This window comes from Vanellus vanellus, assembly GCF_965231255.1.
Source record: "Vanellus vanellus genome assembly, chromosome: 3".
Taxonomy (NCBI): Eukaryota; Metazoa; Chordata; class Aves; order Charadriiformes; family Charadriidae; genus Vanellus; species Vanellus vanellus.
This window is the reverse complement of record NC_138907.1, coordinates 129424444-129447692: the sequence shown is the minus strand read 5'-3', so window position 1 is coordinate 129447692 and position 23249 is coordinate 129424444. Positions and strand designations below refer to the sequence as shown.

The window sequence follows — 23249 nt, the reverse complement described above, 5'->3', positions numbered from 1 at the left end:
GTTGTCAGCTCATTCCTCCAGCCTGTCAAGGACTCCCGAGTTAATGCCAGGCAGCTGCAGTGACTTACCTCTTACCTGTTTTAAAAGTTCCCATATATTTACTTTGAACTGATCTGACTCCTCCAACTGATCTGCTATAAAGCAGACGTTACATGATGCACCTTCAGCAGTAAAGACCGATGCAAACAACTCATTGGGCTTCTTTGCTATGGTCTTTTCACTCCTGACTTCTCCGTTGTACACCTCGGTCACCAAAAAGTCTTATTGATTCCCTAGTTAGATTCCTAATTTTGATGCTATTGAAAATCTTTTGACTATAGACTTCAGCACCCCTTGTGAAGTGCTCTTCAAATTGTTTTCCCATCTCTGAATTTCCTGTTAACATTTAACCAGACATGTTTATAGGCTTTCCTTTTCTTTCCATTGGGGCGAGCTCTCCATTTCTTTAATGCCATCCTTTCCTTGGGACATCCTCCTCAGCGTTCTTATTGACCCACGAAGAGAGGTTTTTTGTATGGCTTTGTTTTCTTTTTGAATTTTGACGTACAGATTTCCTGCGCTTCTAAGACGGGATTTTTAACAGCCTCCAGGCAGCTTACAGGCTTCCTGCTTTTTGGACTGATCCTTTTAGGATGTTTTTCTAATTGCTTCATTTTCACATAGTTCCCTTTAACTGAAGACCCGCATACAGGTGTGCTTGGCGTGCTCTCTCCTGCGGCCAAGCCTACGCGCATGACGGTGACCCCTGTGCTAGCACACTTAACGCTACTGGTTCCAGTCCTTGTGCGCCATCCAGGACCAAATCCAGGAGGGCATCTTTTTGTGGATTCTAAAACTAGTCGTTCAAAGAAGCATTTATTCATTTATTGCATTTATTCAAAGAAGCGTTTATTCATTCATTGCACTCCGAAGTGTTTCTGCACTTCCCCCTGAAAGGGCACTGATTTGGTCTCTATGTGGGTACTGAAATCTCCCACTGTCACTTGTCCTGAACTCACAGCTTGTCTCACCTCCCTTAACATTTCCTCATCGCTACTGTTGTCTAATCAGGGGGTCAGTATTTCTTTTCTACTATTAACCATTTGGAATTTCAACCCACAAGGACTGTGCAGTTCTTCTCTTTCTCTGTGACGTTTTTGTGCAGTTACACCGTGTATTTCCTTTACGTACGATGCCGTTCCCTTGCCTGCACCTCCTACCGCATCACTCGGTAAAGCGCACAGCCACGTGTACTCAATGAGCACCTTTCTCCTACTGGGCCTCTGAGATATGTATTATATTGGGATTGTGATTTGATATTCCCCATTTTAATTCCATATGGGAAGAAAAAATCGTTCCTTTTTTGGTTTTGTTTTGAATTTCCCAGCCTCTAACTTACTCCTGTCTCTCTGTTTTAACGTTATGATTATCACAAAAACGCGACTGTGGCTGACAAATCTCAGCTATTCCGTTCCCCACAACCAGCGAACGCCCAGGAGCGCTCCCGCAGCCGCCGCGCGCCGTCCCAGAGCTCAGTGGGACAACTGGCCAACTTGGCCACTGGTCAGGCAGAGCGCTGGCCAGGGAAGGGGCATCTCCTGTTGGCAAGAAATAATTTGAACCTGCCATGAAGCAGAGCATTTGGAAAAGGGCCTTTAAACTCGGATTCTTTCAGAATATGAAAAATATACTCATTTCAGCTGATTACTATTTCCGGACTGTGGGTAAGCAGTGGACCCCATCATGAACCTTTCGATTCCTGGCTGCTGAGTGCCGGTCGCAATGGAAACACACCGTTGTCACGCTTACATCCCTTCTCTTCCTCACTTCAATCCCTGGCAGCACTTTGACGTCTACACTACTGTGTAACTTATTTGGATGAAGAGAAAGCAGTAATTTGTCAAAGGTCTTTGAAAAGTCTCAATACACTCTAAATGCTGCTTTCTTTGCACCCAAGTAAGTAGTTTTGGTTTTGACCTTCTTCAGAACTACGAAGTACACACAAACGGGTTGAGGTGATTTAAGGATTTTTAAACGATCAGGTTCTTTCAGAGCCGATATTGTGACTCTTTAGTTTCCATAATGTTTCTTTCTTACTACCAGAAAAAGTCAAGTCATGAGTAAGAATTCTTCCACCATTTTCCAGAGTGAAACAGATTCAGCATTTACTATCTCAAGAACTTTAATTTTAACAAAAATCACACAGAATTTCCCTCTTTTTCCATCTGAACCAGGAAGTTTGCACTGTATTGCTTTAATATTTCAACACGAACGTAGTTCTAGTGAACCGATTGACTTCAGAAATGCCAATATGCCATTTCACAGAGATAATGGGAACTGACAGTTAAAGATGTTTAAAAAGCATAATTCTTTTATATTAAAGTTTTACAAAAGGGAAATATCTGGTCATATCTGTATGGCAAAGTCAGGTCATTGGCTGAACAGACACTGAAGGAACTTACGAGGAGGCGTGAGCCCACCTTGGCTGGGAAGGACTTGGCCGGATTTATACAACAAATATGCAATGAAAAGGGGACTGAGAACACTGACGTGAAGATGCTTCTCTAGCCACGCTAACACATCATAGAATAGAATCATTGAATCACAGAATAGTTTGGGTTGGAAGGGACCTTTAAGGGTCATCCAGTCCCCCCCCTGCCCTGGGCAGGGCCACCTCCCCCAGCCCAGGTTGCTCCCAGCCCCGTCCAACCCGGCCTTGAACACCTCCAGGGATGGGGCAGCCACAGCTTCTCGGGGCACCCTGTGCCAACACGTGGCAGGATGCAGACGCTGCCGTAGTGGTAAGATGCTCAGGAGAGGTCACTGCTCCTGCTGGAGGCTGCAGAAGACAAGGGCTACATCCGAAATGGTACACGGATAGGAACAGGTTTTGCAATAGCCATGGTGGGGCGCAGCAGTGAGGGTGAGACGTTGGGGCTGTTACAGCTGTCCCGAGGATGTGCACCGTCGACGGACGGGGAGAGCAGCCAGGTTTTGGGTACGGGCTAAGCCCAGCTGCCTCTGAGCAGCGTACTCGGTGGAAATGCTGTAAAGCGGCAGGCGGACTCCAGGGAGATCCACTGCTGCTCCGCAACGCGGGAGATTGCTCCTGCAAACACCGCTCTCCTTCGCACGGGCTAAACAGCACAGGGGGTATCTCCCCATCCAGATAGACTGCAATTATGCTATGGAATTTCTGTACGTTCTTAATTGCCATGATCTCCTATAGCAATTTTCTGTTAAAGCAGTATTTATTTTTACCAATTTAAAATGGGTTGGGTGTTTCCTTTAGTTTCTTTAACTACAAGAGACTGCAAACATAAGGAAGACCTTCCTTTCTCTCTCTCGGGCTCCTTCCCTCTGCAACAAACATATTCCAGAATGTTTGTTCCGTGATTTGCTTTCCTCGGGTATCTCTGTATTTATCTCTTCTCCAGACTAAGTAGGACTAATCTGCTTATTCTCTCGTCTCCTCTGACCTCATTTCTAATAATTTGCGTTGTCGTTTCCCGTTTCCCCGCTCTTCCCCCACTGCCTGAGCACGCAGGATTCCTGCTGAAAACGAGGAAAACGTACCGCTCTTTCGCATCAGCCGAATAAACGAAAAAAAAAAAAAGACAGTTTCATGCAGCTATTAGCGCTAAGCTACTAATTAGACTCTGAAAACCACCTTCCGTATCCCACGGTGGGTAGAGAGGGATGAACAGTCACTTACTGTGTTTCCAGCTTCGGCAGCCAGCCGGGCGGCGTACCTGGCGATCAGCCTGTGCTCCTCGTCCAGCCGGCCGGGGCTGTCCAGGACACTGCCGGGAAAAGCCACAACAGCCCGTCAGTACCCGCTGCCTCCAGGTGCTGCTCATACCGGGGGACGACAGAGAAAAGGGTGCATTACTGCAAAGAGACAGTGGCGGGGAGCAGAAGAGTGGCACTGGAAATAATCTAGATCATCCCCTTTTCCATTCTGCTTCCAACTGCTCTCAAGACCCTCTGCCTAGCAGCACTTTCCCCAGGATTCACAAACTCTGGTTTTAAATGATTAAAATAACTTGTTTTCCACAATTCATATACCCATATCATTAGGAAAAAAATTAACTTGTTTCTGAGGAGCTTTTCTGCAAATGCGTTTGGTTCACCCATGGTGAATTCGGGGGGGGGGGGGGTGAATGTGCTGGGTGATGGAGAAAAGCCTTCTCCTCCAGAGACGGAGGATGGCAAGCGTCAGAGTCAGGATGGTTTCCAGGAGGAAGAGAGGGGGCACCACGCTGACCTGGGAAGAAGGGGCTCCGTCGCCCAACAACAGGGCCGCCAGTGCCAGCAGCTCTGTGAGCCAGGCTGCCGGGGACGCGCGCCCTGGCCCCGCACACCGGCGGCAGAGGGTGGCACATCTCCCGCCGCCCGGCACGGCCCCCGCCGGCGGGCTGCGGCTGCCTGGGGAACGCTGCGGAAAGAGGTACTGCAAAATGCTTCCAATAGCCACCAGCAATGGTGACAGCACCGTGAAGCGACAGAAGCAAGGGACGGTGAATATTGAGGAAGGAAAAGCAGAGACAGCAAAGGTGAGAGATCCCCGGCGGGGAAGGGAAAGGCAACGCTGGGTCCGCCTCGTGTTGAACGCCAGCGTCATCCCCTCTGCTGGTTTGGTATGAGCGTGGTCAACCTGGCCCGGTAACCCGGTCAGTGCCTGGAGCGCTGAACCGCTTTCTACCATTCACAATCGTCCTTTGAACTCTAAACAGACGGTGGGACAAAGGTTTCAAGTTGTATTAACCGAAACCGGTCAACGCTAAGATCCACGACCCGCTCGGTTTCGGTGGCGGCGTGGCCTTGCCACAGAGAGTCAGCGGGGGAAAGCCAAACGAAAGAGCAACTCGCTAAGTCAACATCCAACCGAACTACTCGATAGCTGCTTGTCGTCTTACCGCCCACCACCATCTCCCTTTAAAAGGGAAGGCGCTGAATTAGTGACCGAAACCAAACCATTATCAACCCAAAGCAAGGCGGGTTAATGTGGGACTGAGCAATGCGCTTCATGTTGCAACGCAGCCGTTCCAAGGCCAGCCTCGGTGCTACACGTGGGATGCACCAACGCCACGCCGGCCGACACAACTCAGGGCGGCGCCGGGCCGGTACGCGCTCACAGCGACGCTCAGGGTCAGCACTGCGCCACAGACCGCGGCAAAGGAAAAGAGACACGTACCTACTGCACTGCAGAAGCTGCTCTTCGTCCACATTACTGCTTCACAAGACAATTTGCATTTCTTTAAGCTTAATTTCACAGGTTTATGTTTAACTTGTTTAAAGAACTGAATCTATATCGCATACATCATGTTTATTTAAAAATGTGGATTTATTTTCTTTTTTGTAATGCCAAATTTAACAACTCGGTCTCTTTTAAGACTCTGAAAGTCTGCCAGATGATGTGTTTGAGATGGCTTAGAGACACTGGACTGAATTTAATAGACATACGACTACAGTGTACACAGACGGGTCTACGATGAGTATAAACTGCACTATTCAGCCTCCGTGTTTGGGCTGCCGGATACCAACCTGAAGATATTCAACTCAAGAGTGCAAAGGAAGGAGCTGGCGGCAGGTGAGCTACAACAGGGGGAAAACAGGTTTAAGAGAACTAAACCCAGAGTCTTTACACGTGGCTCAGTGAGCTTCTCACGCGCCCTCACACCAGTTCATTTTCTGATTATTTTTTTGAAGAACAATCTTTCCCATCAGACTTTTTGAACTGGATATTGTTTTTTTTTAGCTTTCCTCTATAATTTTGTGCGTTCAAGCTTTTTTCTGCTTTCACAGGAATGCAGACCATTCCACCCCTTCTACCCTTTCCATAATCTGGTATCTCCTAATACCTCTCCCAGCTACTGGAACTATTATCTCGTCTTATCTAAGTGAATTAGGAAATAGTCATTGACAATTTCTTGCTTTCTTGAAGAGAACTTGTAATTAAAAAAAAATCCTTTTGTGTTTGCTTTTAGAAATATTTTACATACGGAGAGGAAGTGGAGTTCAAGCACATCTCCTGGCCCTCCCGTGTATTCTTTCGTACAAACCACTTTGAACAAATGAACCGCTACTGCAACCTACAGCTCTGTCGCATTAACAGAGCGCCATTAAACACAATCTACACAACACCACAGAATCCTTCACATCGCTTCACGACGGAAAACTCACTTCTTCGTATTTTTAATCTCTGTGGAGACATCGCACAGGACCCCTGCCCTGAAAACGCAGCAGCTCGAGGAGAACAGGAAGGGCAGCAAGGGGGAGGAACAAGCCTGGCCTCAGCCCGGAGCGCAGGAGGGAGAAGAGCACCTGAGTGAGAGGTCAGAGATTTTACAGAAGCAGAATTTTGGGAAGGTAACAGTACAGATTTCCCTGTCTTAAAAACACTGGGCCAGGTTGGATGGTCTATTTTGACCAAACATGTTTAGCAACCGATGTCATCTACCTGGACTTGTGCGAGACATTCGGCACTGTCCACACGACACCCTGGTCTCTAAATTCGAGAGACATGGATTTGACAGACAGACCACTCGGTGGGTAAGGAACTGGCTGGATGGCCGCACCAAAAGAGTTGCGGTCAATGTTTCCATGTCCAGGTGGAAACCAGTGACGAGTGGTGCTCCTCAGGGGCCAGTACTGGGACTGGGGCTGTTTAACATCTTTGTTGGTGACATAGACAGTGGGATCAAGGGCACCCTCAGCAAGTTTGCCGATGATACCAAGCTGTGTGGTGTGGTTGACACACTGGAGGGATGGGATGCCATCCAGAGGGACCTGGACAGGCTGGAGAGGTGGCCCGTGCCAACCTCATGAGGTCCAACAAGACCAAGTGCAAAGTCCTGTATGTGGGTTGTGGCAATCCCAAGCACAAATCCAGGATGGGTGGAGAATGGATGGAGAGCAGCCCTGCCGAGAAGGGCTTGGAGGTGCGGAGGGGGAAAGCTGGCCAGGAGCCGGCACCATGCACTGGCAGCCCAGCGAGCCCCCGGCATCCCGGGCTGCATCCCCAGCAGCGTGGCCAGCAGGGCCAGGGGGGGCTGTGTCCCTCTGCTGCGCTCTGCTCTGGGGAGACCCCCCACAGTGCTGCCTCCAGCTCGGGGGCCTCAGCACAGGAGAGACATGGAGCTGGTGGAGCGGGACCAGAGGAGGCCCCGGAGATGCTGGGAGGGCTGGAGCCCCTCTGCTGGGAGGACAGGCTGGGAGAGTTGGGGGGGGTTCAGCCTGGAGAAGAGAAGGCTCCGGGGAGACCTCCGAGCCCCTTCCAGTGCCTAAAGGGGCTCCAGGAGAGCTGGGGAGGGACTCTGGGTCAGGGAGGGGAGCCGTGGCACGAGGGGGAATGGTTTGACACTGACAGAAGGGAGATTTGGATGAGATATTGGGAAGAAGTTCTTTCCTGTGGGGGCGGTGAGCCCCTGGGGCAGGGTGCCCCGAGAAGCTGTGGCTGCCCCATCCCTGGAGGTGTTCAAGGCCGGGTTGGACGGGGCTGGGAGCAACCTGGGCTGGGGGGAGGTGGCCCTGCCCAGGGCAGGGGGGGGAATCGATGTTTTTTAAGTTCCCTTCCACCCAAACCATTCTATGGCTCTATCACAGTGCTGTGCTACCCATATCGCACCGATTGCTCAATCCATGATCTCTCCTACTTCCCGTGGAGATGCAGGTGACAGCTGACACATGGATCAGGCAGATGGACAGGTCTGACGAGGGGAGGCTTTGACATGCAGAAGGAGAGCTTGGCTCTGTCGCTGCGGCCCTGAGACAATGAGACAGAACCAAACTGATCTGAGCCACAGAAGAGGAGCACCCCAAGAGGGGCCAGGGAGGGTGAAGAGGTGCTGATTTTTAGGTGTCCTTGGAAAAGTTTGGGACAATGGGATGAACACCTACAGAAAGTATTGCTTCTGCAGTCACTCTGATCTGACCCAAACGTGTGCAGGGACATCCGCAGCCTCTGCCCTCCGCCGCTGTGCTGGCAGTCGTGCCGGGGGACGTGACGAGCCGGCCGAGGCAATGGGACCGGCTTCGGACTGGTCTGACAAAACGTCCCTGGTTCTCTGCCAGGGCAGCGCCTGAGCCAGCTCGGCCGGTGGCTACGGGAAGGTGGGACGGGACGGGGGAAGAGCGGGGAAATCAGCACCCCGCACTGCTGTTGTCCCGAGGCTCTCATGAAACCGTGCCCAGGAAAATGGGGGCACGCGCTGGCTGTAAAGAGAGGCGAGACGGCAGTGCCCTGTTGTGGAACGCTAACACAGAAATGAGCTGGGACAGCCAAAGCAGTGGCGAGGGCCGGGCCGGCCCTAAAGGGTGTAAGAGAAGATGATACAACATGGGGGGAGGTTTGAGGTCTCAGGCTCCTTCCAAAACTGCTTGGGAATTGATGATGCTGAGAAGGGCAGAGGAGAGCAGAAGAAGGCATCGCTCATTCTCCCAGCACTGACCTGAAGGGCCAAACGTCCCAGGTGTCAGCTGATGCCGAGCCAAGAGTAAGGATCTTGGGGACAGAATATCTTTAAGAATTTTTTTTCCTTTCATTCTCCTTTAAAATGCCACAGACAATTGCCGTTTCAGAGAGTCAGGAATTTAAAGGAAACCAAATCAAAGCAGCCGAGCAGCTGACCACCCACCCATCCGCCCAGATCAACCCACCAAAGGCAAAACATAAACCCCGTGGCCAGCTGTCTTCTGCAGGAAACGCAGAATTCAGAATACATAAAAATAACGCCACCCCAGGTAGGGGTATTTAATTTTTCTGGTGAAAAGCAGAGCTGAAATAGAGGCTTCACGGGGACTGGGGAAAAGCAGTGCTGAACGGTGCGGAGTGGGGCTTACGAAATATGTAACAACCGACCGTCCAAGTAATAAAGCACAACCCATCAGCTCCGTGAGCTTTCCAACCACATACGGTATAACATGCTGCGCTCTGCAGCTGTCTTTGCCTGTAGCACATCCTTTAGGGTGGGGATTTTCTATTATTTCCTTGAAATGCACTTAACCAATCTGGCTTGCTACCACAACAATACAGTAAGTAAAAAAAGAAAAATATGTTATTATAAGATAAATGAAGTCCACTGGGCTCTGCTTGCTGTACGCCTTATGTAGCTTGGATGGACTTTCTGCTTGGAGGACATCAGTGAATTAAATAATTTTGAATATGATGAAAAATCTCAGGGATCCAGCCAGCCACGGCTCAAAGGCGCTCAGGTTGGCTGGAAGACATGAAAAGCCGCTGGGTGATAAAGAGCAAAGGTGAGTACGCACAAAATCCGTGACTGGAAGAGGAAGAAAGGTAAGTTCAAATTTGAAGTAGGGCTCTGTTCAAAAAGAGTCAGCACAACTAATGACTGGGACAGACTGTCAGTGAGTGGCATCTCCATCACGGTGTTCTCTGAAAGCCAAACCTTTACAGAAACAGGGTGTAGGCTCAGCACAGGGATGGATGGTGGTAAATGGCTTTACACTGAAAGAGGGGAGGTTCAGATGAGATACAAGGGAGAAATTCCTTCCTGTGGGGGCGGTGAGCCCCTGGCGCAGGGTGCCCCGAGAAGCTGTGGCTGCCCCATCCCTGGGGGTGTTCAAGGCAAAGTTGGACAGGGCTGGGAGCAACCTGGGCTGGGGGGAGGTGGCCCTGCCCTGGGCAGGGGGGGGACTCTTCCTACCCAAAGCGTTCTGTGATTTGATGGATAGGACAGGACAAGACAGGATAGGACAGGACAGGATAGGATAGGATATTTCAGTTGGAAGGGACCTGCAACAACCATCTCGTCCAACCGCCTGACCGCTTCAGGGCTGACCAAAAGTAAAGCGTGTTCTTAAGGACATTGTCCAAATGCCTCTTAAATGTCCAAATTCCCGGACACTGGTGTGAGCCTGGTGTGAGACGACAGAGGAGATGCTCTGACGGTCTCGTCTGGCCCTGCAGGCTGAACTGCCCTGGCAGGAGAGGGGCCGGGAGGGGCACACGAAGAGCAGCGCTGCGCCTTGTCTCCGACGGCAGCCAGGAGCGGATGCAAGCAGGAGAGCAGCGGAGAGAAAGGCAGCGATGGTTATTAGAGGAAATGCTGTCCGTGAGCGAGATTTACTGTTATCTCAATCCGTCAGAAACAGGGAGGGTCCGCAGGGGCTGGCCAGAGCCCCCACCGCCAGCCGAAAGCAGATTTACTGTTATATGAGATTTTTGGGGGGTGAGGGGTGAAGATGAAGAGAAGTGACAGAGGAGCAGACATTTCATCAGTCTCTCATGCTGACTGGGAAGACACTCCCATGCACAATGAAACCGGGATCTAAATTATTCTCTTCGCGTTTGGCTCCTTCTAGGGGTGCGCCGTTACTCTGGTAACAGTACCAAGCGCTTTTTTAAAATTTAAAGACCTGAAAGACTGAGAACCTCTCCTCCAACTAGTTGTAACACGGCAGCTATGAGCTACACACAGTATTTCAATCTGTCATAGGCTCTTCAAGATGCACTCCTTTGTATCTCCAAATCCTATGATTACAGTAATTGAGGGAAGGTGCGAGTCTGAAATTCCTTGTTTTTTATTGCCTTGCGGACAATATTACAGGCTCTCAGCTCATAGCAGGTGATAGCAGACAACAGTGATTCACTACCCAGAAAAAAACTGTCTTTCCCCAGAGATGCCGCCAGCCAGAACGCGGCACTGGAATACAGATTTCTACATGACAGAGTGATGAAACAGGACTCTCAAAATATTATCCAGAGGATGACAACATGGATAGTGCACAGCCTTTACGTATAGCCTCCAGATCACTACGCCCCCTTTTCCTTTCCCGCACGGCTCTGGCTCTGTAAAGGCATAATTTAATTAGGTCCAAAAGCAGAATGGTGAAAACCTCTCGGCCACGTCCTGTGATGAAACGGGAGAGCAACATTTTGGGGCTTTGGGGTAAAATTTCTCTGCGTAGACACAGACATGAAATATAAATGTGCACAAATACTAAAGCTGAGATAAAAGCAATTAATTCTTCAAAGCATTAACGTTTTTTGGAAAGGCACAGACAGAAACAGTCCCGTGAAGCAGGTCACGTTGACAGGACTGAGCTCCTTCGGCCCAGCTCACATCTGCCCATGACCGCCTCTGGGGCGGAGAGGCAGAAGCAATAAGGAGAAGGAAGAACAGTTAGAGTTACAGGACAGCGTTGGCACGAGAACAAACGGGCAGGAGCTGGCTGGGGAGAAAATTCAGGTGGAAATTAGTTTCCTACTGGTGAAAGGAGAGAATGGTCACGGAGAGAAAAATTCCCATCTAACCCGTCTGGGACGATGTTAATCAGTTCACGTAAGGGATTCTGTCACCCAGCGACTGCGACGGGCACAAACTCATCCCCTCCAAGCTGGCGTTTGTGCGTGCAAACCTATTTGTGTGCTTTTCAGAAGATTTTAGACAATATTGATGCCTTTCCCTCTGTTTGCCAAGGGCGGCCAAATACCTTTGCCGGGAACAGCCCTCCCCGGGGGAAGCAGTGTTACCGTCCCCGTCCCCGCTCCTAACACTAACCGTGCGCCGCTCTGCAGCCGGCTGACGTAGGTCGCTATCAGCGCGTGCTCGTCAGCTAATCGGCCGGCGGCATCCCGGGGGCACCGTGACCTGGCAGCGACGAAGGCAAAAGAGAGCAAACAAAACACAACATAAACACAAAGCGAATAATTAATGGGTGTCAACGAAACAAACAGTTAAAAATTAAAACAAACAGATGAGTAATTAAAAATGCGAACGTCTTTCCGCAAGTCACACGAAAAGGATACCTTCTGCTGTTAAAGATTAAAACGCAATTAGAGGAAGGTTTGGGTACCTAAACACACAACGACTATGGCGGTGGAGCTTCCCCGAGCCGGCTGGCGCGCCGGCAGAGCGGGGCCGACCCCAGCGACGCCGTCCGCAGCACCGGGCAGGCTCCGACGGCGGCAGTGATGCTCCCGGCAGGATCTGCGTCCTCCGGGAGCCATCGGGAGGAGACTGCGGAGCACAGCCAGGACCGGAGCCTCTGACCCGCACAGAACTTACCCTTCCGCTGCCAAACAGCTCCAAAAATACTCCAAACCACAGTGGGTTGCAGTTTTATTGCTGTGTCTGAAATCAGAATTGAAAGCAGCCAGCCTCTTCTCTTTCTCTCATAACAACACACGAAAATATGAGGAAAGTGATAAAAACCTGAAATATTAGTGGTTGGTATCAGCAGAACTACCCTCTAACAGGGATTCATTAAACGATGGGGTTTTTGTTGTTTTGAGAACTCATAAGAATAAAGCTACTATAGGTTTGAATACTTCAATGAACAGAGATTGAACGTGAGAGGTATTTGCCAGAAGCTATCGCACATTAACAACTATTTGTCTGTACGGTCCAATTTAAACGTGCCGGTTTCCACCAGCCTTGCGACAGCAGCATCTCAGAACCCCTGAGAGAAGACAAGAAAATGGTTCTTTTTGTATCCCAGGCACCGCGCACAAAGGCCGCAGCATCTTCTCCTCCATCCCAAGGGCCAGGTCGCCTCCGCACCCAGGTGAGGTTTGGCCTCCGGCACCCCCGTCCGCCGGGCCACCACGCGGAGCGCGGCCACGCAGGGCAGGTGGGCAGTGCCGGGCAGACAGGAGATCACACTGTCCCCTGAAAAACGACTCCCAAAGACGTATCGCTAGGATTTAGGTATAATAGGCATTTCTTGCAAGCGTACGAGAAATTCCATTTTTCGTTTCAGTGTCAGCTCGTCAAGCCGCTCCGTCAACTTACAGCTGCAGTTAATTCCTTCTCCACACGTGTCCAGGAAGTGTTTCTCTCAGAAGCTTTTACAAACACGGCATTTATTGCTTTCAGCATCAATATACTGATACTATGAAAACAGAATTCACATTTTTCAGACATGCAAACTCTTTTCTTCTCTGCTATGTGCAGCAACATGTCAGAGAACTCTGCCAGAAGCGGAATAAGACCTTATAAAAAAAAGAGGTAAAATGGAATTACCCGCGTCAACCCCTCCAGGCAACGACCAACCTTTGTAATAATGGGTTTGTAATAAGAAAGAGACTTAACATTAACCACTGCACGGAAGAATTTTTAAGCAATCTACACTTCGTGAAGCCTGACTACCGGCAAGGCTGAAAAGCTGCATTTTAGCCATGCTTTATCGCAGACCCGTTCCTGCGACCACAATTAAGATTCCAAGGCCCTTCCCATTATAACTCCTTACACACGCTCCTTTGAAAAGGAAAAACCCCAGCAGAAACGACCGCATTTTTCACTCAAAATGGCAATAGCTTTACCAGTGATTAGCATTCCTGGTTTCGGAGGAAAAATGAGAGCGCAGAGAGTTCCCCATGGAGGAGAGCACCTGGGGCGGGGGCAGGAGAAAGCGCGGGGCTCAGTGGCGTTCTGCGGTTTGCGCCGGGGCGATGTAAGCACTTTGTAGGTCTGCGTGATGCTTTCAGAGAGCAAAATTATTAAAATAAAAAAGCTAGTGTGAGTAATCCTGATCGGCAAACCTCACATAAACACAAGCTTTGCGGTACAAAACCCCCAGCGTTAAACTCGTACTGCGTGCCCCGGTCCCCTCCTGCTGCCGTTTGCCAAGGGCAGCCCGCCGGCGCCCCCAGAAGCGGAGCCCGCAGGGCACCCAGGGAGCAGAGCTGGGGTTATGCTGACACAGACTTTTAACGCCCGTCCCCAAAGGGTTTGCCTTTCACTGACCCCCCTCCTCGGGGAAAGCCCGAGGTAACCACGGACAAGCTTAATTAATGGAATCCCAGCATCCCAGACTGGTGGGGGCTGGAAGGGCCCTCTGGAGCTCCCCCAGTGCCACCCCCCGCCAGAGCAGGGGCACCTCCAGCAGTGGCACAGGACACCTCCAGGCGGGTTTGGAATGGCTCCAGAGGGGGAGACTCCCCCCCTCTCTGGGCAGCTGTGCCAGTGCTCTGCCGCCCCCACAGGAGAGAAGTCCCTCCTCAGGTTGAGATGGAACTGCCCATGGTCACGTTTGTGCCCGTTCCCTCTTGTCCTGTCACTGGGCACCACTGAACAAAGCCTGATCCCATCCCCCGGCACCCGCCCTTTGGGGATTGATAAGCAATTATCATAATTATAAGCAAGTATTTATATTCTTTGTAAACTTGGTCAGTATAGTACCTACGGAGCATCGGCAGAGCAACAAGCACTGGTCCAGAGCAGCGGCAGCTCCCAGCAGGGCGGCCGGGAAAAGCAGCAGTAGCACATGGCGGCGCCACGGATGGGACGGGAAAAGGGATCCCAACCTGGGATCCCCACGGCTGAGCCGGGATCCCCTGGGGTGAGCCCAGATCTCCTCCTCTCCGCTCCATGACAGCTTCTCGCCTCTGCCCATGGCACCCCGAGGCTGCCGACTCGTCTCCTTCCCTCTCCCCACCTCATCCCGGGACACCATACATCACAATTCTGTATTCGCTTCCTTTCAGATGTGTAAGTGTATATAATCCTTAACCTCTGCAATTCTGGAGTTTTGAGGTTTAAGTGGAGGCACTCTGGATTTCGGAAGGCTATTAGATACCCTTGATTAGCACTGTATTAAAATGGTTCTGAGGCACTTTGTTTCTTCAGATGAGAAAAAGCCCCGTAGTATCGGCTCATCACAGCACAGCTCCATCCTTCCGCGTTACCTCCACCTCTGTCCTGACCGCCGCCTCACCGGCCCCGAGCTTCACCCAGCCCTGCCGCGCCACACAGCCGCGGCACAGCCCTTGGTCACCAGCCACCGAGCGACACCTCCCAGGGACACGCTCGTAACCGCGGGTGTTGATTAGTACAAATTCTCCTCTCTGGCCTTGACAAATGCAGTTCTGACCCTCTCTTCTCTATCTTTTTTACTTCCCACTGAATCACTTGTACATCAAAAGGCAATTCTGGAGTATCCCAAGCCAGTCGTGACCTCTCCGTATTGCTCAAGCCATACTCCCAGTGAACTTTATGGGGACATTCGGTCTCACGTTGGAGCTGTTTCATCTAATACACTTACACAGATTCTTTATGTTAAAGAAAATCAGAACGGCTCAGTGGCTTGCTAATTAAGAACTGCTAGAACTGTGACGTGGAAAGGGCCTCTGGAGGTCTCCAGTCCACCCTCTCCTCAAAGAGGGATCAAACAGGTAAGACAGCCGATGTTTTCCTAAACCGTTCTTAGCGAATGTACTGCTGTACTGCGGCACCGGGTCTGAAAGGGATCTGCAGAACTGAACAAACCTCTAGACCTACAGTTTCTACCACTCATCTGAACCACTACAATTCCCGGAACCATTTCTGCTTCTTATTCTCTGAGGGCGGTGAGCCCCTGGCGCAGGGTGCCCCGAGAAGCTGTGGCTGCCCCATCCCTGGAGGGGTTCAAGGCCGGGTTGGACGGGGCTGGGAGCAACCTGGGCTGGGGGGAGGTGGCCCGGCCCAGGGCAGGGGGGTTGGTACTCAATGATCTTCAAGGTCCCTTCCAACCCAAACCCTTCCGTGATTATTCATGCATTTTATTTTATTTTCTGTTGCTCAAAGCTGTCTATATTAATTTCATCTTATGGATCTACAGGACCGCTCCGAGTTAGAGGTTTGCCCTCTGGAGAACCTCCAGTACCTCCTTGGCGTAGTGCCAGTGTGACATTTGTGTACGCCCGTTCTCTGTTTCATGGTATAAGCCGCCAAGACATAAACTGAGTAACACTGAACTGGGAACAGCCCCTGTGGGATCCCACCTGACACGTGCTCCCACTTTGCTAGGAAAATATTGATATTTTCTTTCTCTGCCTGCATTTCTTCAACTGGTGTTGCACCCACATAACAGCAGTTCCAACCAGTCCACGTTTACCCAGTTTATTTATGAAAATACCATATGGGATAGTGTCAAAAGCTTTATGAGTCAATACATGTTAAATTAGTGCTTCCCCCTCCTTCCCGAGGCCACCCACCCAGGCAGAACCACCCGATTTCCATTCTTTGACACGATTTGTTCTCAACATAGACGTGCCCGCTATTTTTATTCCCTACCCCTCTACGTGGGTACGGACCGATCGTTTCACAATGTGCTCTGGAATCTGAAGGTATCCCTTTGACTTTCAGACACCTATTTCAGCAAAAATACTTCTTCATACAGCCTGAGAGCCGCGAAACAGCAATGTCGGCTCTTGACACCACAACGTCACCCCCTCTCCTTTCTCCTTTTTTTTTTCCCCATGATTAAATTATGAGCGGCTCGGTTCCCCGTCTGTGCAGAAGCAGCCCCACAGCTGGAGGACGGCCGGTGGGGACAGGGACACTGCTGCAGATGCAGCCACAGCTGTATTTGCACCTCTCTGAAAATGCCTTTAAAACCTGAGGTCTGGGAAAGTTCCTTGTTGAAAAATTGCCTTTAGAGGTTAACTTCCTATTTATCCAGCATTTTGACTTACATCCACATCTTCCAAGAGAACTTTTAGACATCCCCCAGAGTCACGCCTGGCTCTTAACATGGCCTGAATTCGGCGAGCGGTCAGACACACTGCTGAGGGCTTGTTTCCTTCTGCTTTTTAAAACAATGAACATATCCCTGGTAGAGAAACTCAGAACTACACGATAACCTCAGAAACTTTCTGTTTTCAGAAGATGGTGCCGAGGACAATGCACCACCTGCTCCCCCCAAGTTAGCCACGTGCTGCAACTGAATCCTTCAAAGCAGCATTAAAATGTGAGTTTACAGTATGTTTCCCACACTTTTCATAGAACAGCCGCCACCACGCGCAGAATGAGGTTACACCACGCAAAGCGATAGTCAAAAGATCGCAAGAAATACCACTAACCATTCTCCTTCGGAGGGAGTATTAAGCGGGAAGAGAAAGTGGAGGTCAGAGGACTGTGCGGAGCCGCAGGACACTGCTCCTCCTCCTGCTTCCCGGGGCGGGCGAAGGTCGGGGCGCTCAGTCGCCCCTGGGGCTCCCACGCGTAACCGCCCGCCGGCGGGAACGCGCTTCGGAAGCTTCCTTGGCTCCTGCCGCAAATTTGCCACGCTAAGACTCGGCTCTGCAGCTTTGTAAGCAACTCAGTAAATTACTCAGGTATTTAAATGGCGCTCCTGGTGTCTTAAATTAATTTTTGTTCTGAAAATTTACCAGGAAGGCCAAGTAAAATAGACAACTTATTTAAAAACCTGCGATTTACAGCAAGAAGTCCCTCAACTTTGCAAATCTTTATAAATTGCACACGGCTGCTCTGGTGACTGAGACGGGAAAGAGCTTCTGACAGAGTCGCCGGGACGTAATCTGGAGGGATCTCCTGTTTTCTGTCGCATTACTTTCCCCCATGATCGATTTAAACAGATGTTAAGGTCAAAAAGGATAATTACCACCATTCTCTCTCAAATTTAGCACAGTAATCTCTGAACCCAAGCCGCACTCCTGAGCGACCCGCGGCGCTCTGCTGCGGCAGTGGTGGGGTCTGGCTCACGGGGAAGCCACCGCTGCCCTCCAACACTCTAAACCACCTTTTAATTTGTGGAGCCCCCCACCTCCAGCCATCGCCTGCAGCACAGGCCACGGGGCCCACGTGCAAGCCGAAACCCGCGCAGTGTAATTATACAGGGAAACGTGGCGCGGCCCAGCGGCAGCAGCGTGCCGGCGGTCACCGCTGAAGAGGGGACAAAACGTGATCTTGTAACACTTGAATTTAAAGAGATTCATGGCGGGGGCGGATGGAGAGCCAGCAAAGCGGCTGCAGAAGGACAGCGGCGATAAAAACGGTTCGGTTACGCGTGCTGCTGTTAAGTTACTTCAAAAAAAATCAAATTCTTAATCAGGAAACTTATACGGAACATGTGGAAGTGTAAAAACAGATGACTTTAACAAAAATGAAAGTATCAGCATCAGAGTGTCAGCAGGAGGGGGAGGGAGGGGACCCTCCCCTCTGAGAGGCCACCCCGGGGGTGGTGGGTCCGGCGCTGGGCTTCCCAGTGCAGGAGGGACATGGACGGAGCGGGGAGAGCCCAGCGAGGGGCCACCGGGACGCTGAGGGACTGGAGCATCTCTGCGGTGGGGAGAGGCTGAGGGCGCTGGGACTGCTCCGCCTGGAGCAGAGCAGGTCGGGGGCTCCAATCCGTGCGGATGAACCCCTGCGGGGGGCATGGAGAAGAGGGAGCCCGGCTCTGCCGGTGGTGCCCGGTGCCGGGACCGGGGGCCGTGGGCACAAAATCAGAAATTCCATCTGAGTACAAAACCCTCACTTTTTTACGACGAGGGTGGTCAAACACTGGCACAGGTTGCCCGGAGGGGCTGTAGAGTCCGTGTCTGTGGAGCTATTCAAAACCCAACTGGGCACCTGGTTGGCCCTCCTTGAGCAGGGGATGGACCAGACGATCTCAAGATGTCCCTTCCAACCTCAACCAGTCCATGATTTCTGTAACTGTTCTATTAACGTTGCGGGGAACCGGGCTGACAGATCTCAGAGCAGACACAAATCAGGTAGCTAGCGGGGGGGGGGGGAGGGACCAAAAAAAGTGCAGGCAAAACGGAGTAAAAAAGAACTGCAGAAGAAACAAAGTGTTTGAAAGTGATGAGAGAGAAAGTGATAGAGAACCAACCCAAATTCTCACTCGGGACCGGCTCTGCCCGCAGGGCGCTGTGGACGGACCGTCCTGCTCCCCGTCCCCTTCCCTGCCGGCACGGCGGTCTCACCCCCGCTGGTCTCTTGGACCCAATGGCCCTGGGACAGCAGGTAGAGCACAATCAAATTATTGGAAAACACACTCTAAACTGGAGGGAGGAAGAACTGGAATGAATGAGAAATATTACATCATCAGCAGCTGCAAGATAAACTGAAGCAGTGCTACTGGAGAAAGGAAAAAAACTACAGAAAAGGTGAAAGTAGCTGATGTGAGAAGTGGTGAAAAGGCAGAAAAAAGCTTTCCCAGCAGAAATAGGTGAGACGGTACCATCAGAGCAGCATCAGGATGAAGGTCAGCTATCCTGCCCGCAGTCCCGTGTCTCCCATCCCACCCAGGATTCATAGAATCATAGAACCACAGAACGGTTTGGGTTGGAAGGGACCTTGAAGATCATCCAGTCCCACCCCCCTGCCCTGGGCAGGGCCACCTCCCCCCAGCCCAGGTTGCTCCCAGCCCCGTCCAACCCGGCCTTGAACCCCTCCAGGGATGGGGCAGCCACAGCTTCTTGGGGCACCCTGCGCCAGGGGCTCACCGCCCCCACAGTGAAACATTTCTTCCTAATATCTCATCTAAATCTCCCCTCTTCCAGTTGGAAGCCATTTCCCCTCGTCCTATCACTCCATACCCTTGTAAAAAGTCCTTCCCCAGCTCTTCTGGAGCCCCTTTAGCTACTGGAAAGCTGCTATAAGGTCTCCCCGGAGCCTTCTCTTCTCCAGGCTGAACACCCCCAACTCTCTCGGCCTCTCCTCACAGGAGACGTGCTCCAGCCCGGCAGGCGCGTGTGGCTGCAGGACGAGTCTGCAGAGCCCTCCGAGGTGTCCGCATGCCAACAGCAAGAGAGAAACGTCTGCGTTCCAAACCCAAGATTCCTTTTCTATTTTATTCAGGTGTTCTCCTCTTGATCCTTACAGCCGCTGCAGAGCAGTGCACAAATGTCCCAACTATTCCCCTTGCTGATGCCTTCTGACCATTTCCCCCCATAAAACTCTCCACGCTCTCACCTAATGCATCTTCCTCATAACCCACGTCCCACAGATGCCCAATTGCACCCGGAGGATTTTAAACCACAGGTTAAAAATAAATACCTATAGGCACCTAGATATCAGTTTAAATAATGAGCACTGAAACACGGAGGTTTTGTTTGGAATTGTTAGGCTGATCCACAATGCTGACCCTTCTCCTCACCCTTCCTTCCTCCGTGCCGTCCCCTTCTCTTTCATCTTGTTGTCAAGTGTCACATCTTCAGTGAGCGGGGTTACACACGAGCTGGGATCTCCCTTGTCTCGAGATAAAGAGATACTTTCATCCCTTCCCCAGAAGCAAAGTCCATTTTGGTACGATGTATGCGTACAGGAGGTGTTATGGTGCAAACGTGCCCGAGGACCCGGCTACATCTCCAGCAGCAACCCAGACAGGGCCAGCCGCCACCATCCACCCGGGCTCATGCTGCCAAACTCTTCCCCAAAACCTTTTTGTGGCTGAAACTGTGGCTAAAATGGATCCAGGCTCTCTAAGAGGTCACACAGGTCTAAGAAGGAGAACATAAGAAAATGAATGTGCTCCACCTGCGTCAAAGAAAAACGGCAGAGCGGACAGTAGCGGTAGTGTCCGTCACCTCCAGATGGAACTGGTGGCTGGGCAGCGAGAAGGAAATGTCACAGAGATGAATGTGGCCACGGGAACAACGGAGAAACACGGCACATTGGAAATTGTCAGAAGATAAATGAAGCTAGCCAAGCAAATAAAAATCACTCTGGGACACAGAACTTCAAAAACCAAGGGACAGCATCAATGACACCGCTGCGAAATACATCCACGCAGAGCCGATGGCAGAGGGCAGTTTGTGGAGGTGTGATGGAAAAGCTGACAACTCCCCGTCGCGCACACACTCGCAAACCCAGAGAGGGACAGGGCTCGGGGTAATCGGTGGCACTGGAGACAGCAAAGCTGAACAAGGACAAACAGAAACAAAGGCAGGAGCACGAGGGACCAAGCAGAGCACAGAACAGTGACATTAGGAGCAGAAGACTGAAAAAAAATCCAAGTTAGAGTTAGTGGAAATAAACCAGAGACGTACATAAGCCTTTTCGGGAAAAACAGAGACCGATCCATCCATCTTTTCACACAGTATGTACATTAAGAAGACTGAAACACAACGCATTTGAATTCTAACACGGATCTGCAATGAAAAAGATGCAAAATAGCCCACAGGCTGACCACGGCTGCTGAGAAAACTAACGATGTAGAAGGGTATTGAAAGAGGGAAATATATGTCATTAACCTAATTGGGGACAGGTTGTCTTTGGGAACAGAATTACTGAAAGAAGAAAAGTGCACATTGAGCACAACAGGAGGAAAAAAAATCTGTTCCTCCGGTAATTTAATATACATTAGCTATCAGCAAGAACATCTAATGGGCTTGGCCCTGTCTTACAGAACAGACATAATCACCTCCGTTGGTTTCGAAAGGCTGTAAGGATCAGAGAAATACTGTGCTTTCCTGTATCATAGGTAACAAATATAGGCAAGGTTGCATTAAAATTTCCCCTTTTGCAAATGTCTCAACAGATGCACGGAACATCTGTGTCCCACATCCGACAATACACTACCAAAAGTAAATGTGCCATTGAATTAAGCAGCTTTTTTCATTTGGAAACTTGTATTTTGCAAGATGAACAATATCAACACTGTAATGTTACATATTTAAATGGGGGATAAAAAAAATTCCACATCTGAGCATGGCCATAGCTCCAATTCTGCTCCCAAACTCCTGCTTACTGCAAAAAACTTCCTCTGACCTCATTCTGTCTACAGCGTTTCAGAGACGGCAGAAAGCCTCCCGCCGCGCGCAAAATAGTTATTGAAATGGTGGGATCCGGAGAGCTCATCGCCCCTCTGGATATTTTCCCAGTGACAGCAGAGGATGAGGAGGCTGGAAGCGCCGGGGGCTCCTCCGAGAGCTGTGCATGGGCTGAAGAGGAGCACCGACGAGGGGTCGTTTGGTTGGTTTGTTTTTCACTTTTTAGTTCACAAAAAAAGTGAGCTCAGGCATTAAAATCCTGTTCTTTCAGCTCAGTTGGGAATAATCCCAACAAAACAGTTGCCAAAGGGAGGTTATTTTCAGGTTTTTAACAGCAGGAAATCACAAAAAGAGGTTTCCATCCTGCCCTGCCACTGAATGGCAGTGTTCAGTGTGTCCTGGGAGAGCGAGAAGCTCCGCAGAGCAGCCGGTGCCTGTCCTGGCCTTTGGCACCCCTTGTGTGACAAACGGATGTGACCACCACAGGAATCATCGAATCATTGAATGGTTTGGGTGGGAAGGGACCTTAAACACCATCCAGTCCCCCCCCTGCCCTGGGCAGGGCCACCTCCCCCCAGCCCAGGGTGCTCCCAGCCCCGTCCAACCCGGCCTTGAACACCTCCAGGGATGGGGCAGCCACAGCTTCTCGGGGCAGTTTGTTCCAGTGTCTCTCCACCCTCACAGGGAAGAATTTATTCCTGATATCTCATCTCAATCTCCCCTCTGTCAGTGTCAAACCACCCCCCCTCGTCCCATCGCTCCCCTCCCTGACCCAGAGTCCCTCCCCAGCTCTCCTGGAGCCCCTTTAGGCACTGGAAGGGGCTCGGAGGTCTCCGCGGAGCCTTCTCTTCTCCAGGCTGACCCCCCCACCTCTCCCAGCCTGTCCTCCCAGCAGAGGGGCTCCAGCCCTCCCAGCAGCTCCGGGGCCTCCTCTGGCCCTGCTCCACCAGCTCCATGTCTCTCCTGTGCTGAGGCCCCCGAGCTGGAGGCAGCACTGGGGGGGGTCTCCCAAGAGCAGAGCAGAGCAGAGCGCAGCAGAGGGGCACAGCCCCCCCTCGCCCTGCTGGCCACAGCCTTTCTTCCCCAGGAAGACCCCGGACCAAGGACCGCCTACCGTGCCGCCGGGAGCCAAATCGCTGCCCCGGTTTCTCGAGGCCGGAGCTGTCAAGCAGACACTAGAGAGTTCTCTCACTCTCCCACAGCACACGTTACTGATTTCAGCCTCTTCCTTCCATGGGCGATAACGTATTTTCTGGACGCAGACCGGCTTACCTTTCGTTTGCAGGGGCCAGTACGGCGCGTCCGTGGCAGACGGCCGAGCGCAGCCCGGGGGCGCAGCAGCAGAGCCGAGTGCCGCCCAGAGGGACCCTCAGCCTCCGCCTGTGCCTCCCGGGCCAACGGACCAACACGGGCACGCGGACGGTTTTCACACATAACGTAGCGCAATCCACAGCTGTGACTAAAATCCTTCACTTATTAAAAGCATTACGGGGAAGCACACGACAAAGGCTTTTTGAACCGTATACATTAATTGGTACGGGCTTCCGCTGAGGTCCTGCGTTAGCCGTACCGACCAGCAGCTGTGTCTGCACCTACAGAAGCCCCGGGAGCAGCGACTTCCTAATGGCACGTGGGTGCAATTAAAGAATTGCAGAAGCGGTTCTCTTTTTCCAACAAAATCACACATAGGTATCCATTTACTATTCCTTCCAACGTTGCCTTCAAATGAATTGATCCATATTTGCTCCATCTTTGGGGGAAAGAAAGCAAAGCGAAACAACCCCCCTTACTCTCGGACTAGTCT

General features: G+C 51.2%; 1 protein-coding gene across 1 annotated transcript in view; it reads right to left on the bottom strand.

The window, feature by feature from the left end:
• The window catches only part of DTNB (dystrobrevin beta), a 216009-nt gene that overhangs the window by 86943 nt on the left and 105817 nt on the right, over positions 1–23249 (bottom strand). The window contains 3 exon segments of the mRNA XM_082481519.1: positions 3695–3782; positions 11480–11494; positions 11496–11597. Coding sequence (XP_082337645.1) covers positions 3695–3782; positions 11480–11494; positions 11496–11597 — 205 coding nt within the window.